Genomic DNA, 18006 nt, shown 5'->3' on the forward strand with positions numbered 1-18006 from the left:
GATAATATCTGCAGTTAAAATAAGTGTTTCGGGAAGCAGTTTTACAGCAGAGACGCAGTTTCACTGCCACCAGTTGCACCCCGTCGTCAACCTCCCCCGTCACTTGCCAGTGTGCCAGCAACAAACAGCGCCGCGTCGCCGTGCATAGAATTCAGTTTCTGCGCCGCCGCTTGGGAAGGTGCCCGCTCTCGACACTAGGAAAACCTTTCTAGTCACTATATATGTACGATGCGTTCGTGCGTGACTGAGCTGTGCGTGTTGTAATTTGTTTCCTCGTAAAGTGCAACTACTGGTGTCCTGCTGTTGTTATGAACGTTGACGTCAAGTGAAAGTAATTTTGCACGGCGAAAGCAGCTGCTTTGTGCTCCTATGCGTGCGCAAACCAGTGACTGCAAGTGTGACAGAGGCAGGAGATCCGTCGTATGTCGACCAGGAAATGTTTCCATGGACCGAAAATACTGGCTTTTTGGTCAGCTGAACCTACTCTATGTGGATAGAGCTTGACTAGGTAACGACCCGAGATATGTGTGGATGCGATTGAAGCGTATGTTTAAGTGGATGAACTTCCAGGAGAATAAATTTTCCATTCGATCAAGATGACTCCACTTTTCCTGTAGTCCTCGTTGGGGTACGCAAGTTCATATTTTGCACTCGTGAATATTTGGTTGACATGTGATTCAAGTAAAGGTGTTTTTTTTCTTTTCGGCGAAATCTGAATGTCATCGTAAGATGCGGGGTCGGCATTCAACCGCGTCGTATAACCAAGGTTTTTAATACATTGTTTTTATGAGAATTTTGCCGGGACCAAATCTATTCGTCCTAAAATGCAGGTCGTCGCGAAACCGGGGGACGTATAATTGAAGTTCCACTGTATGTGTCCAGATTGCCAGACAGATGGCCTAGCCAATCATGCTTTTTATGTTTTTATAATGTTGCTTACCAAATTATAATTCTTGATACTTATTATGAGCATGAAATAACAATTTATCACTCTTATTTGTGTCCGCATATTTTGCATTAAAGTTTGAAGAAGATAATCAGACTGGCATCATTGGGCTAGACCAGCTCTCTGACAGTCTTGCCACATACTTTGTTTTTGTGTTTAACAAAGAGAAGTTGCTAAAATCACCATAAGAAATATGCTTTTTGGTATTTTATATCTTTTTATTTAATGCAGATAATAAAAATCTACTTGAAGATTTAGAATTTGTAGAAAAAGACTGAATAAGTTAACTAATTATTATATTATAATTTGATTCAGTATAGCCGACTAATAAGTAAAATTTATTCGAGTTTTTCTATGCCCCCCAACCCCTTTCACACTAACTTTCCATGTGACAAACCCTTACGCAAGTAAGTAAGGAATTTGCTGCAGCTTCCCCTATGATACTAAACAATGAAGCTGGCACAATATCATGCGCAGTTGTCAATTACAACAAGAGAAAAATGTCAGCAATACCGATAGGATTGTGGCACTCTTTCCTTTCACCCGTGGAAGACAGTTGTGCTAGCTTGTTTACACTTGAACCATGAGCAATTTTCCTCAGCTAATGTAAACACAGTAAAAGCTAATGAATTCAAATTTAAAATTCAAATTGTTCAAATTAAGTAGAGTTCGAATTATGGAAGGGCACTAGAATGAACAGACATAGTACCACACTGCTCAGGCAGAACCCAAAGAAGCCTCATCTGGACTCAATTTTGCAAACTAGGCATCACTACACATTGGTAGCAGGTCGCTTTGGAAGTTTAGTAAATGGAGCTTTAATATCGCCACAAATAATTGATCAGTTAATGAAACGTCAGAAACAAGCACCAAATATGCATTCATGTGATCTGTGAGCTTTAAGGTGAAATATACTATACTATTTATGCAACAAAACATGTGTACTCCATGAGCATCCCTGGCACCTTGTCAAAGACTTATCGGCTGTATGAATACTTATCGGCTGTACATTCTGTGTACGTGATTCCTGTCAATAAACCCTTGTTCATGTGTAACCCTGGGTGCAAAGCCATGTGCACTGAGGTTACAACCGAACCAACTACCGTGCAGTGTTGGCGGCAGTAAACATTGGCAGATAAATTGGTTGAATGGGTTAGGTAGTGATTCATGTTTCTTTAAGATTACGAGCACTTAACTAGACAAGCATTTGTTTGGTTACATGGCATGTGCTTGCCCGTGTTTCCCTACAGTCCCTGTATAGTTATGCGTTCAAATTTCTCAGTTAAATTGCAGATGTTCACTAACAATTACTCTTTTCATTGTTTAATAGAATGAAATTTTAGACTGCCGTGTTTCTTGTCTGAGCCCTCTTTGTCTGCACAGTTGGCACTTTTTGGCAGTACGAGAAACACCTCGCTCTCCCCCCTCAATACTATGCTTTCTTAGATTACCTCCCAGCGGCTCCATTTATATTGCTTCTAACTGGCAGTGGTTCACAGATCATTACAGCACTAATTTCACATCTCTTTGCTTTGATCCATCAGGTACATGTTAACAAATAATCAAATCAGCATTGAAGAGAGGCAAGAATATTCTCGCACAGCACACCTGTTTTTTTCTTCGAGGTCAGAATTTAAGGTCCTCTTGAACTTTGGCAGTAGCTGTTGCAGCAGCTCCTTCACGCTGTTCCTGTCTTCCAGTTGAGCCTGGGTGCCCAGGGGATTGACGAAATGAAAAGTGGTTGCAGAGCCCTCTGCGCCATGCAGAACAACTTGAAGCTGCACTTTGGCCTTGCCATCGGGGGATATCTTTTGCACTGTATGAAGAACAGAAAAAGAAACATAAACCCACAGGCATTCACATACTTAAGATAGATGAGTGTTGCATGCTGGAAATGTCCTTGGTCTAAGAATACCACTAAGGCATGTTACATTCTGGCCTCTAAAACCAATGGAGCTTTGGATACAATGTTTGCTACATGTGGAACTGAACAAATGCAGCTTAAATGCTTTGCTGTCATCAGCTTTGTGAAAACTAATGACAATTTTGTCCAGACCACAGTTTCGTTTATCTTAAATGACCAAAAAGATCATCAAAGTGGCTATAAAATACTTGAAGCTGGCTCTCTCCACCTACATCGAGGTGCTGCCACCATCATCATAATGGGATATTTAGGCGCAAAATTGGTTTCTCCTGCTCATAACATTTGGTTTGGTAAAAAAAACTGCTTCAAAAAGCAATTTCATTCATTAATGATCTTTCCTTCCAAGGAGGATATCATGAACTCTAACCACATGCCGAAAATTGGAACACTGCCATTATTTGCATGTTCAAAACAACAGAAATGAGGCGAGGGCAGTTGCCAAGAACGTTTCACATGGGGACTTACAGGATTTGTTACTGGTATGCACACGTCAATGAGACCAGTCTACAGAAACAAATGACCACAATGTTATCTTCAATTTGTTTCATTCAATTAATGTTTGCAGGAACATAATGTATCTTTTACAACTGTGACGTTCAACGACTCAAGGGCAACAAAGTTGCTAACAAGGAAGACCACACTTGAAAGCCTGGTATTAGTAAGTACCTCCTGGGGTTCTTGGCGTGCTCAATACACAGTATGCACAGTACTATAGAATCAGAGTGCAGTAGCGCCCCGATTCCTCTGTGATCTGGAATCAAACTTGTATCCTCAGGTTCAACAGCATAACTCAATAGCCCCTGCTAAAGAGAATGTTAATTTAGCAGCAGCATAAGGGGCAGAATTATATTCCCATAGCTATTATCAATCCTTGCATGGTTTAGTAGCATCAATGAATAAATAAAAATTTTTATCCGACAGTGGATCATTCTATGGAAAAGCAAAGGTCAGTGAGGAAGAGGATGGCAAAACCCAAGTTCCAATGGCCACAAATTTTGGATTGATGCAACTTGAACAGCCACTATTTAATTCAAATCAATCTGTGCTTAAATGCAGAGCTACTCCAGATCATGTAACACTGTCTTCACATAACATGTTTGGCACATAGTTTCCTATATATACCCTAGAGGGAGCTCTGCCGCTAGTGTTTATGGGAGCTGCAACGCACGGCACATCAGCGGGCATGGGAATTATGGGTAGTAAGTGGATTTTTCTAGTCTTCATAGATTACGTTCCTTTTAGCTTCACATGGCTTGAAGCTGCTTTGTTACGAAACAACAATCGGAAAATGTTCAGCAGTTGTGCTTCATCACCTCAATCTTTTAGGCTAACCACTTCAAATTGGGTCATGAAGTTTGAAATAAAACTGTAAACAAAGCTATAAGTGTGATTTGCCACCCACAAGAACAAAGACTAGGCAAATCTGTGTACTACCAATCATTACTATGATCGCTGAACAATCGCAGCACCAGAGTCCCCTCTAGTTAATTTTAGGAAACTCTTTGGCAAAACTTTGACTAGAATTATGATGGCAGCCATTTGAGTTGAAGTGTGTCTACTAAAGCAAGTCATTTTGAGTCAATTCATCGGCCATGCTTCAGGAATAAAATGCAAGAAACATGTTTGAAGAACTAGTGACCTTACAATTATATTATGTCTGCGTTTCTTATTTCAATGATCTCAAGATATCTAAAAAATAGGTGAGATCCCAGAAAAAGGTGACATGCCAACCTTCTACAACATACAGACACAGTCTATTGTCATCGCACTCAGAAAGTCTAAACTAGAGCTGTCAACAAACAATAACGCTGCTTACCTCAGCGGTAGTACTGTTGGGTTTCTCAATTGGCTCGATACCCAATGCCCACATCGAAAGGTTAAGAGCACTCGTTTTTTTGCATGCACTAAGATTTACAGGTTTTCCCCTGATGATTGTTGATCGTGCAAAATCTTTGCCAGCTAATGCAGTTTCTCACTTGTCTGGAAATTAAGAAATAGCATTATATGCATATGTACTGTTAATGAAGGCTTTGTCTTTCTTTTTATGGGTTACAACGAAGAAATAGTATTTCAGGACACCGCTTTTTTTCAATAACTGTTGATAGGATTGTTCTCAGTGAATGTTTCACCACGAAATCTGTGCTAAATGAACTGCAAACAAGAGGACAAAAGCAGCACAAAATAAAAGGAGTGTTATGGAGTTGGGCAGAATATTTTTTTTATTATTATTGCTTCCCGTAACTGGATGACGGGCGAACAGAATCGCTGGATACATGGAACTCTCATGTACTCGGCTGCTGACCCGCAGGTCGCGGGTTCGAATCCCGGCTGCGGTGGCTGCATTTCCGATGGAGGGGGAAATGTTGTAGGCCCGTGTCCTCAGTGCACGTTAAAGAACCCCAGATGGTCGAAATTTCCGGAGTCCTCCACTACGGCGTCTCTCATAATCATATGGTGGTTTTGGGACGTTAAACCCCACATATCATCACATGGAACTCTCATGATGGAAAGCAAATTGTACACTTTTTTGTGATAGGGGCTGAAGTTAAAATCACTAGATCGCTAACTTTTTTTGTCCAAGCTTACAGTTTTTATCCAAGCTTTATTACAGAAGCACACGGTGTGTAAAACTAATGTGGAAGATTGTACACATCATTAAAGCTTGAATCGCCCTTCCTAAAGCAGTGACCCCGGAATGTGCCATGCACTCGGACAGTCATATTTCACGAGGGTACCAATGTGGGCTGGGTCACAGGTGCTACCGCATAATCTTCCACATCAAAAGACGCACGCGAACACTTACTTTTGATGTCCGCATACTTGTGGCTCACGGAAAACGAATCCTTGCCTTCCAACATCCACGCAATGCGCTCCGCCATCAAATAGAGGGTCCCATTATTCTTCTTGTAGCGCACGTTGCTGACCATGAGAAGGACGTCTTCGGACGACGTGCCCATAGCTGCGAGTTGATGAGGTAGCGAACTCCCGCCAAAAGCGAACAAGCACTCACGCTGGTCCCACTACAATTCAGGCGCAGGGTGCATACCGACGAGTACAGTTCGGGGCCCTAAGCGAAACTAAAGCCACACCGGAGATGCACTCGAAGCTCAACAGTAAGAGATTCATACGAGACTAGTTCTTCGTTGCGGTAACTGCAACAAAGGAGCGGTCCAGTGTTCGCACATTCGGTACGGATAATAAGCCAATACCTTTGGAGGCAAAAGCGCACACAGCCTTCGGACAGTGCACAACATACGGGGCGCTATAACTCGTAAAACCGGCGAGAAATAGTAAATAGTACGCTTACGACGATTACAATCACGGCCACTGAAACTGGCAGTCGTTTACTCCAAGATCCATTCAACATGTTATGCCATGTCGGTATCAGCCCCCTAGCGGTAAGGCAAATAATTTTTTTTTAACGTGACCTCCAAGATTCGACAACGTTAAACAGGTTTTGCAAACAGCCGGTTGGTGGCGACACAAGTCCGCAAAGGCCGCGATAGACGACACATCCCGAATTAACTCGCATATAATGGTCAATTGGTCGATTCAATGCGCAGGGAATAAAATTTACATACCATGTGAAAACTCCGAAAGATTTCCACGAACTAATTTCTTTTTCGCGCCAGTGTTATGAATATGAGTTTAACCTTTTATGTGTTGACGTTTTCAAAATCGGTGGAAAATTGTATATATTAAGCGCATAAATCAGAATGACGACGGCTACATTAAAATTAGTAAATTCTCCCGCTGTGGTACTCGCTAAAACTTTCTCCCGAAATGCCAAATCCTTCATGCATAGAACGCGATTTTGCAGGCTTCTCAGCCTTTTATTGCTTTATAAGACTGGATGTTATTTGTGATTGGAGTACGCTTTATTTTAGGCAGCCCACTCCAAAGGCTGAGCCCTCGGGTTTAGCGTAAGCGTGATATATGCTCATTTGTGAAACTTAAGGCAGAGATAAACAATATGCTTAACGAAGTCACTATAATATCTGGAAATGTTTTTTTCTTGTTTTTTTTTTCGAAACTTTTTGTGTTTCATATGTAGAACATAATGGTTCCTGCAAGAATAGCTGGGTGAGTGGTTTGCTTTCTCTTTTAAAGACGATAGTCTTTCTTAAGGACCTTCGACGCAAAAATTTTGGTCTGTCTGTCGGTCTGTCTGTCTGTACATTTGTCTGTTTGTTCACTCTTAACGGCATCGGGTGCTTGAAATGGCCGACCCCATCCGCAGCGCCCACCAATGTTGGTCAAGGTTGAGCGTTCATGCTTGTGCAATTGTCAATTAAAAAGCAATTATTGCGCATGTCTGGGACACCATAACAACACGTATATATTCTTCGTGTGCGTCTTTTACTGGAAAAGGCATACATAAGTAATTTTAAAGACCGTAGCGCTTATCACGCTGCACTGACCGTGCAACGCTTGCACGGAACGGGGAGTGCTTCCAACGCTTTGCTAAGACGAGACGGTGGTGGCACCTACCCGTCGCTTTGCGTTCTACACCTTATCACCTCTGAGATGGGCGCGCACACCCGCCTCAAAGCCACGCGCTTTGTTTTCTAAGAAAACTGCCAGATGGCGCTCATGTCTCACGTGTGACATGTTTTGATGCGCTCGTTCGCCTCCGCTGCACGCTCGAGGCACTCTAACGCAGCGCCTCCAGATACCACTCACTGATTTTCTTGCCCAGAACATCAAATAAATGTCTTGTTCACTCTATCCACACGCAAGACTATCCTCTTTCGACGACATTTGCAGAAACATGCAATTACGGGGCCAATTTTTTTATTATTTTTTGTACGAGTGTATGTCGTCCTCGGCCCGTCTCTGGGAAATTCGACAGCTCCAGGCGATTCGACGGGCGTCCTAGGCCCGTCAATTTGCCCAGAGCTGTTCCTCTGGGTCTGAGCTGAGCAGCATGCATGGTCTCCCACTGCTCATCATTGTCACTTGTGCGATCCGGTCGCACCACCTTTGGGCAGGCCCACAGGATGTGAGGTAGGTCCGCCCTTTCCTTACATCATTTGCACTTGTAGGCGTATTTACCTGGGTAATAGTGGCTATAGGCCACCGGGTTCAGGGTATACGTATTTGTTTGAAAGAGGCGCCAGGCCACCGCTTGCTGCTTGCTAAGTGTGTGGTGTGCGGGAGGATACCGGGCCCTTTCCCATCAGTAATGGTTTGTGATGTCCTTAAATGGGACCATGAAATCTCCTCCCGGCCTATTAGGGGCGTCTCAGTGACTTCTTTTACCATTGAGCCATGGTGTGAGCCGCCTCTTTGCTAGGAAAAGAGGATTGTGCAGGCACCCAAAAAATTTGGATTTTTCTGTGGTCTCGAAAGTTGGCCAACATTCATTGAGCTTCCAGAGAGATTCACCTCTCAGGCGAAGTTTCTGACTGCGGCCTTGGAGTCACTGATTACACTTTTAGCCTGCGTGGAAGCTATGGTCGATTCTTCCGCAGCTTCAACGCTGCCAGTTCGAACAGAGCCTCTAACCTTTAGGGCACCATCGTTGCCTATATACGGCCACAATTACCATGCCACACATGTGCGCTTACTCTGCTACGTCTACGTTGACAGCATCTGTTGTGTTCGAGAATCTATTTTTAATTGTTTTCGAGCGTTTTAATGTCCTTTCCTTTTTTTATTAGTTACGTATTCAGGATGAATGTTCTTCGGCACTGGTGGTACGTAAAGACGATGTCTGGTTTCATTTCATATATTGGTGGATTGTATAGAACTTACTAGGCGACAGAAGTTGCGTGAAAGAGAAGCTTTTCGAGCGAATCAAACGAGTGGGTGTAAAGCGTGCTTCACCTACAGACTTAATGCACGTAGGTGAAACAACTCTACAAAAAACACGGAAAGCTTTGTTCGGTGGTTGTATACCGCTCCCACATTTATGAGAGCTTATTTCGCCTGTTGTTTACGGCAGCACAATGATAACAGATACTTACTGCATACGTGATGCATAAAGTTAACTATGAATCACTTGCATTTCCTTTTCACATCCCGCTCACATGGCAAATATTGTATGTACAAGTTATAGCTTGAAAACGCGCCTCTCATACACTAACTTTCGATAAAGTCATTCTTCTTTCCTTCCTACGCTATCTTTACACTTTTTCTAATTTCACACGAATATACTTGACGTCGTTAGCCAGGCTTCGCTATGAATATTCGCTAGTGTAGTTAATTATACTACTAAAGCGAAGCAATAGTGCGCAGCAGGTATCTTCCAAAACTCGTTCCTTTACCTTTTCTTTTCCTAATACCGCCACATATGAGCAAATAAATGTGTATATAGAATTTCACGTTTTGGTTGCTGGGGCAGCGTTACACACACTGAAGCGCATATTACGCAAAAAAGATGCATAAACGAGTGACCTACTGCTGAAAAGCTAAAGTAACCGAGGCATGCTGAGCAGATAGCTGGGAAAAGCTATATTGCGGATATGCGCGCTCGTTATTCCAAGCTTGAAGAGAGGCTTAAAGTCGTTAGTCACTCTTTAGCGGCAGATATTTCCCTGAATACTTTTCTCCTAAGCCATCTCTAAAGCGACAGCAACGGTCGTCGGTGAAAAGGTAGCGTGCATATTTTCTACATGAGTGCAAAAACTTGGCGTATAAATGTCAAATAGATCAAGGCCATTTGCTATAATATGTCAGCGTGAAATATTTCGCTCGAAAGTATACTGTTCTTGACATAGCTCGACGTTATATTTTGAGAAGCGATCATCCTTCTTCCCATTGTCCTCATTATTCCTGAGGCGATTACGTATATACCACGAATAAGGTATTATCTTTCACCGTGCAAACGGAAAGTTTCTTGTAAGGATACCAGAAGCGTGTGTAGCCTTACATGGGCCTTCTCTCTTTTTTTTCTTTCTTCGTGGCGTGCTTTGTAGGTCAACGCCAAGTTATTATTCAAGCACACTACTGTTTCCCCTATCGTTATCGGGCATGAAATGTGACTGCCACATGTATTGACAAAGTTCATGGGCTCTGTATTCGGCAATAAGGAGCCACAAAGCCTGAAAAACCAACTAACTGATGGCGACAAAAGGAAATTAAGGAGTGGTGTAAGAAAAGTACAAAATGTTTCAGTTAGTCTGCTATTGATAAGCTCGCACGAAAATAAAAATGAAGGTGAAATAAGTCAGTCAACATTTTCAAACAAACGTCATTTCGAGTCAACCTGGAGAGAACATATACAGAAGGACGAGTTCTATTCAATAGGTTCCTGCACTGTTTCCCACTCTTGTACGCAATGGAGAAAAAAAATCAAACCGCCACCTAAGGGGAATCGGGCAATAAGAACTGAAAAACGAAAGGAAACGAATAATAATGAAGAAGAATGGTCTGCGAAACAAGTCGATGTGCTTTTTTTTCCTAATTTATTTTTACACCACGAGAAGAATAGTCTAGGCGTGACTCAGCGCTCCGACAAAGACCCGGACAGCCAGCCACACACATGGTGCGGAGGCCAAGTCAGGCCAAGTGAAAAACCCGCACCAAGAACGCGGAGGGGGGAATTCGCAACGGCCCTAGACGAGAGTGGAGCTCTATCCGTGAGAGCTCAGAGAATGGGAGGAAAAAGTGGAGAGCGCTGCTGTAGCCCGATGTCGCGACTGCGTGGCCTATTCGTCTCTTGGTCTCACTTTGTGGCTTTTGTTTCCTTCTCTCGTTAAGATTCCTTTCTGCTTTGGGAGTAGCTTCTTTTTTATCTCCCGGCATTCTCTCCTTTCTCTGCATTTACTGCAGTTTTAAGTCGGGCCGAACATCGCGAAAACGGGCGAGCAAACAGAGGTATGAGAAACGAAAGAATTTTTTTTCTTTTTTTCTTTTAAGTGATGCCCCCCCCCCCCCCCCCACTCTGTTTTGTCTTCACCGTTTCGTTCCTTCGCAGTTTCTCTCGCATCGCTGCTTCGCCAACCTTCTTCCTCCTCTCTCTTACTCCCTTTCTCTGGCGGCGGTTACTCTATGTTTTTTTTTTTTTTTAAGCATGTTCGCTCTCTATCTCTCTCGTGGGTATTTTCTTTCGGCCGCGCATCACTTCAGCGGGTTTCCATTTCGACAATCTCGGAGACGGCTGGAGACGGGAAGAGTACTGAAAGTGGAAGATATAAAATTATATATATATAGAAAACAGGGAGGCAGAGAACGTATACAAGGGAAGTCTCGGAGAAAGAACGATTGAATCGCGCGCGCAGAATTTCGGATCGTTTCGCCGAGTTTTCTTTGCCTTCTTTTAGTGGCGCTTCTACGTTTCGCTCTTATCACTTCGTCCTCGCGCACTCATGGACTCATGAGTACAATAGCGAAAAGAAAAAAGAAAGAAAGAAAGAAAGAAAGAAAGAAAGAAAGAAAGAAAAAGGAAAGAAAGAAAGACAGAAACAAAAAAATAAAGACTAAATACACTAAAAGAGTCACCAGCTGGAAAAGATTCAAGGAAATGCGAATAATGGGTCAAGCATCACAGGTGGAAGAAAAAATATCTATCTATCTATCTATCTATCTATCTATCTATCTATCTATCTATCTATCTATCTATCTATCTATCTATCTGTCTATCTATCTATCACTCGTTCGAAACACCTTAAATGTCCACATAAAATATATATATATTTTTTGGCTGTTACACCTAGGTACACCAGTCTTCGTTGTTTCGTCAGAATGAGCGGACTGCACGAGATTCAAGATTCAACTCTTGGGAACATTAGCTGAGGTCACGAACCAACCGCGCCACATTCGGACGCTTCTGTAACATATCCCAACGTCGTACATGCATATTACAAGGGGTCCGTACCCAGAATTTCTCTTCGGGGAGGGGGCACCCTCCATTAATTCGGGGAAGGCATCCCCTTAAAATTGTCATTTTCCACTTTCTATACCAAGATGAAAAATATTTTGGGGAGGGGGGCACAGGCCCGGCGTGCCACCCTCTGGCTACGCCCCTGCTCCCAATTACAGGCGCGCCAATGTGGACTTTACGAAAGAACAGAAAAAAATAACAATAAAGGAAAAGTGGGAAAAACAGTCGCTTAAGTTAAAACATGGAGATGGCACAGATTGGGGAAAAAAAAGAATACTGCCCACCATTTTTGCTGTGCTCTAATATCAGAGGGCGCTGCGGACGGCGAATCTGACACTGAGGACACTGCGGAAGACTCGAGGGCACGAAAACGACTCCATTGCGGACCTCTTATTTGTTTTGTTTTTGTTTTTTCCCTTCTTTCGTCTCCCTCCCGTTCGTGCCTCGTCGCCCTTTCGTCGTCGTCATCCCGTGGCCGATTTTTCCGGCCTGTTGACCGCGCACGCGGCGACGGATCAGTCGAGGGAACACGTGCCGACGAGTCCTCGAGATCGCCGAAATGCGGGCGCGCCGTTTCGTCTGTGTGACTGCGCGACGTGCCCTGAGCCAGAAGCACGCCTGACATCGCCCGATTTAAAAAAAAAGGGGGAGGGGGGGACGAGAGACGAAAGAAGGGAAGAAAGCAAACTGTGCGGCTCCTTTCTTCTTCCCTAATTCCGAGTCATTGCTTCTTTTCTTATAAAGGGTGTTTCAGTGAACTTGCGTCAGGTACAGTCTTGGTTAGGTCCTGGTTGAATGCAGGCAATATCCGGGAAACCACAAAAAAAAATCCGGTTTCCTGCCTATATCTAGCACTTAAAATGGGGCCTCACTAAGAGCGTATAACTGTTTAATATTCCGCCCTCTAAATATTAGCTCTAAAAATTGAAACGCAACAGTTATATTATCACGGATAAAATAATGAGACGTTGCTCAACGAACGTTACAACTTTTCTGTTGAATGTGTTCTTTATGTAGTTAATATTTTGAAATGAGATAAGTAATATCTGTTCATTACCCAGTTTTCTGGTTTGGTAGTTATCTTAGCATGGGTGAAATATTCTAACGCGTGAGAACAGGAGCTGGAACTTATGTGTTGAAGATTTTTTTTTGCTGTAGTTACTAGTTATCAAGTTAATTATCAGTATTTGTTAATAACTCAGCTTGGAGGACTGGCTAAACTCAGAACGATGGTGGTACGATTCGACACACTTGGCGCAGTTGTTCGTTTTTGTAACACTATGCGCAAGACACTCTCTATATCAGCATGGTGCGCGGCAGAGTTATGATCAAGGCAGGTTGGCGAGAAATAATGATTCGACGACCAGTGCACCTCTTTTTGGCCATGTATATACATCGAGTACGACAAGGTTAGAACATCAGGGTCAAGCAATAGCTGGTATATATTCACCGTAGAAAAAAAAATTAGGCGTGCAAAAAATGCCAGAATTAGGTGAATCAAGGCATCCATCACAAGATATTACGCAGTTCTGTTTGTTGAAGGACCGATTGGTACTTGCATGTAAAAAAAAGTACATAAAAAACTGTTACCTCCTTCGAAGTAACGGCTTCTTTGACAAATGTGGACAGCATAGATTTTCAGAGAGTCATAGCAGCGCTTGCTATTCATGTTTCTTCGCAGAGGTGGCTTATGAAGCTACAAATTAGTTTTAGAATTTTCAGAGGCCTCAGCTTTGATATATTCTGCAGAATAATTCCATTTCAAACCTAAACTATATCGGGTAAGTTTAACTTATTTCTTATGTTTACTTTCCATCAATATGTCTGCCGCTGGGATTAACAACGGTTCAATCAAGAGCTTGGGCAGGATGGCTTTAAGCGTCTTTAGAGCCAACAGAATTGTCTACCACGTGAATGTAGCACAACAATGTTTGCGTGACTGTCGATATTATTAGAAGTTGTTTTAAAGCCCCTAATTATTAATACTTTCGAAATGGAGTTGTCTCATTCATAAAATAAAATTCGTTTTTTCATCAGATCCACTGACTCAGATTCACCTAATGATGATATTCACCACGGGATATTGACTACGCACACCAAGTCGAGAAGGTGAAAAAAAGGGCATGAGCGGGACATCGGTTCTTCCGACACACACACACACACAAAAAACGTCATCTGATTTTGTCGCTTTGACAACGATATTTTCAATGTGTCAACTTTTAGTGGCTTTGGTCTCGTGCACATTGGTGTGGAGAGGGTATGCGAAGCTATATATAGCGACGGTATAGCAGCAATAAATCTGGTGGAAGTCACGTCTCACAGACATGTGGGCGTTTTTTTTTTTTTTCGTTTCGTTCATGTTTCATGCACATTTAGCTCTCTTAAAAAAAAGGAGGCTTCTCCCGTTACAGAACCTCGCTGCGGAGAAGCCAGCTCTGACGAAACAAATACGGGAAATAATAATAATAATAATAATAATAATAATAATAATAATAATAATAATAATAATAATAATAATAATAATAATAATAATAATAATACCAGGACTTTAACGTCCCAAAAGCACCATATTACTATGACAGACGCCATATAGTGGAGGGTTCCGGAAATTTCGACCTGCTGGGGTTCTTTAACGTGCACTCGATTCTAAGAACACGGGCTCAAATAGTACAACAGATGTTCATCCACATTGCTAGACTTTGAAGACAAAAAAATGCTGCACAGGTAGCTACTCGCTTACTGCTTAGCAAGATGCGAATTCCCACAGTGTGTCTGATCTGCAATACCTTTCGCATTGATTGATTGATTGATTGATATGTGGGGTGATTGATTGATTGATTGATTGATTGATATGTGGGGTTTAACTTCCCAAAACCACCATATGACTATGAGAGACGCCGTAGTGGAAGGCTCCAGAAATTTCGACCACCTGGGGTTCTTTAACGTGCGCCCTAATCTGAGCCCACGGGCCTACAACATTTCCGCCTCCATCGGAAATGCAGCCACCGCAGCCAGGATCACCTTTCGCATCAATTACGATGCTTCACTGCGCATTTCTAATCTTCGTCTTAAGTTTGTTTATTGTCCGAGTTTCGGCCTCTTACATGACTTGGGTTACAGTGCATGTGTTGACGTTTGGTATTCAGGGATAAGAGCCCAACCAGCTCACTGTAATGAAAAGAGACGCATGCACTCCGATAACGAATGGTGAATGGCGTATTGACAGTTTTTAAAAATTCTTTGGCGAGCATTCCTTTATTCACGTTTGTTTTTTTTTATGTCATTTGAGTTTCCTTCGTATTATTGACCCTGTATACGGTAAAGGAAAGAGTGCGATAGAATAAAATAAAATTAATTCCGCCCGCCTACTTGTTTTACTTAAAAAAACGGAAGCTTTAGGGACTGACAAAAAGAAAAAGAAAAAAAGAAAATATTTAAGCGTGCGCTTTGGTGCAGGGAACCAAAGGGACAATGGCCGAACGAACGATTGAATCGCCAAAACAAAAACAAGCATCCAATGATCCTCGCCACTGAAATCATCGAGCTATAGAACCTTTTGAACTTAGACTGGCGGTGGTGCGCACACATTCAGTGAAGAGTCAGAATTTAAACAAATATAGGAAATGAGAGTTCCTTGAAGTACTTGGGTTGTTTTTCTTTTCTTTTTATTTATCCGAACTTCGTTTTCACCGGTCGCATCGCGCCTAAATGAACTGCCTTGTTCTGCACCGCCGTTCCCTTGGTGCCGACATGCAGCGTCCGTTCTCGAGTGGCCGTGGATCCCTTCGAGCCGAAATAGAAGAGGACAACTTAACTCTGCGCTTCACCAGGCTTCCTCTTACGAGCGTGAGCTCTTTCTACCGATCTCCCTCTACATCCCCGCATAATTGTACACCCAAGTTCACTATTGAGGGGACGTCCGAACCCGTTTGATCCGCCGCAACGTTCCGCACTCATTATACACACGTACGCATACACTCGAGCCCCAAGAAAATCCTATGCACGTACTATAACACAGGGGCATTTTACATAACGAATCCAGCTAAGTATACGCATATTCAGCACAGTGGACGGTCGAGGGAGTGCGCCGTTCGCAGACCATGAACTTGTCGGAACGAACGCGTTGCGAGTGGCAGTTGTGACTTCGGGTTCGCGTCACCCGTTTCGAGCTCGCAGCAACGACAACACAGTAGTGCACACAAAGCAGAGCTTCGTATACACTCTCTACAGCGCAGCATAAGCTGCGCGCCAGTCAATTCATCGTCAAAAGCACGCAGATAACGTATAGACGGCTGCGCGCAAATAGAATCAGCGTGTTGAAAGGGAACGGGGCATCACGCTCGGTGGAAAAGAAGAGGCCCACTGGTGCGGACTTCATTTCGACTTCCAACGCTACAAATTTCACTCCACGCGCTCGTTGAGGTGCGCGTGTGACAAGGTGAGAGGGGATCGGCTCAGGGTTCGTGTTCGAGCCGGCGGAACGATATTTGTCGTCGTCCTTCGCGCACGCGTCATTGTGGAGCGGGCTGCCCCCAACGCCGCGCTCGACGCGATTGGCGCTGAATGGCGTTTGCACGCGTGGCCAGCGGTGCGGATCTAAACTGGTGCACGCGGCTTTCTCACGCACGGGCGTCTATAGACCACAATGGTCGGGACCGCACTCTTCGACGTCGAAAGGCGTCGAGTGCCCCAAAACGAAAAGAATGAACGAACGAATGAGCTGTCCGTCAACCGCGAAAGAAAGAGGGAAAGGGACACCTCGGCGGGGAACGCCAAATTGGCATCTCGTTAACGCCGCCGCGTGAGGTGCATTGAACGACAACGTCGCGAACAAGTTGGCGAGTGGGAGCCGATAAAAGAGACACGCGAAAAACGCGCGAGTTTTACAAGCGGAACGCTGGACACCGAGGACCGAAGAATATTGGATTGGAGGGAGAGAGAGAAGAAAAGGACCCGCGCTCTCCGGACTGCGCTGTACCGAAGACGAAGCAACGCCGAAAGACACAGATAGGTAGAGCGCTGCTTCTCCGCAGTGCTCGGTTGTACTGCGGCGTACCCCTCCTGTTCGGAAAAAAAAGCCCCCCGCGGCTACTGCTTGACGCCTCAATGGCGCCCCGCTGTCCTGGCTTCCGGTCGGCCATTGAAGGCGCCTGCTGCGGGGAGGTCGGTGGGGAGGATAAAGGAAGCAACCTGCGGCGCTTTTGCCGCTACTGATGCCGATGCCACAGCGGCGGCCCCCATTAATTCGAGCACGGTACGGTGAGTACGAGCATTGCCGTTTTGTGAATGCGCGAAGGCGAGGGGCTGCTGCTACGGCTAGATAGGCCGGCTAGACACACACATACATACATGGTCGCCACTATGGCAGAGACGTCAACGGAACTCGGGCCCTGCCCCCGTGTGACTGACTGGCCCCAGGGTTGTCTCCGCGTGTTCTCCCTCGGTTTTTTCTTTCTTTGGTATCTCGGCTCTCTTTTGATGTCACGTATGGAGGGAAGGAAGGTTAGGACCCGGGGTTCCTGTCGTAACGGTTCGCAGCGGGAGACGGGCTCTTCAAGGCGGGATCCCCGCTGGTTTTATAAGAGAAGTTGTACCGAGATGCGAGGGGCTTTGCGTGGTGACTCGCTGTTGTCCGCCCGTCGCTCTCGTCTCGATCGTTTTCACATTGAGAACGAAGATTTCGCCTCATTATTCTCTCTCTCTCTCTTTTTTTTTCGACTCGTATACGCGAGTGGGAATGCGCAGCTCGTTGAAATTAAGAGTGTCTGGGTGGCTGTATTGAGCCAGTCTGTGCATGGGGCTCTGTGCGAGTGAATGTGAAGCGGTGAAAGTCAAGATTGTCGTTCACGCCGCGGCGGTTTTTGCAAGCATTTCGAGAGCATGGATCGGCATGTTTGTGATTCCGGTGAGCAGCAGGTCTCATCTGAAGTGCCGGTGGGGCTCTTCGGGAATTGCCTTTCTCGCCAATCATTCTTTTATTCTCTCTATAGGGTCTCCTAGTTTTTTTTTCTTATTATTTTTTTTCTTTTTTGTGAATGTGTGCAGTCAGTGAAAGCATCCATTGTATACGAACGCAGTTGTGCTTTGCAATTAAACAGACAGAGCTCCTGTGCTCGGTGGGTTGCTTTCTACCGGGGCGAATAAACTGGACGACCACAGACACGTGCGGCAACGACGTGACAGGTAGCACGTTTGTTGAGGGAAAAAAATAAAACTATATGAAAGCGAGGTAATGCTTGGATATCTATACCAGCCGGATGGTAACCTCTAATGGTTATTTCTTGTCGCACCTTCGGCACTTACCGACGA

General features: G+C 44.2%; 2 protein-coding genes across 2 annotated transcripts in view; both read right to left on the reverse strand.

Moving 5' to 3' along the window:
- The window catches only part of Tfb1 (transcription factor B1), a 71308-nt gene extending 65112 nt beyond the window's left edge, over nucleotides 1–6196 (reverse strand). The window contains exons 1-2 of the mRNA XM_037421741.2: nucleotides 5674–6196; nucleotides 2555–2762 (exon numbers count right to left, since the gene is read on the reverse strand). Of these exons, the coding sequence (XP_037277638.2) occupies nucleotides 2555–2762; nucleotides 5674–5827 (362 nt within the window). The 5' untranslated portion in view covers nucleotides 5828–6196. The remainder of the gene's footprint in view (nucleotides 1–2554; nucleotides 2763–5673) is intronic.
- LOC119169646 (uncharacterized) overlaps nucleotides 1–18006 on the reverse strand; it is a 375903-nt gene that overhangs the window by 102795 nt on the left and 255102 nt on the right. The gene's annotated exons all lie outside the window — the stretch shown is intronic.

This window comes from Rhipicephalus microplus, chromosome 2 (assembly GCF_043290135.1).
Source record: "Rhipicephalus microplus isolate Deutch F79 chromosome 2, USDA_Rmic, whole genome shotgun sequence".
Lineage (NCBI taxonomy): Eukaryota > Metazoa > Arthropoda > Arachnida > Ixodida > Ixodidae > Rhipicephalus > Rhipicephalus microplus.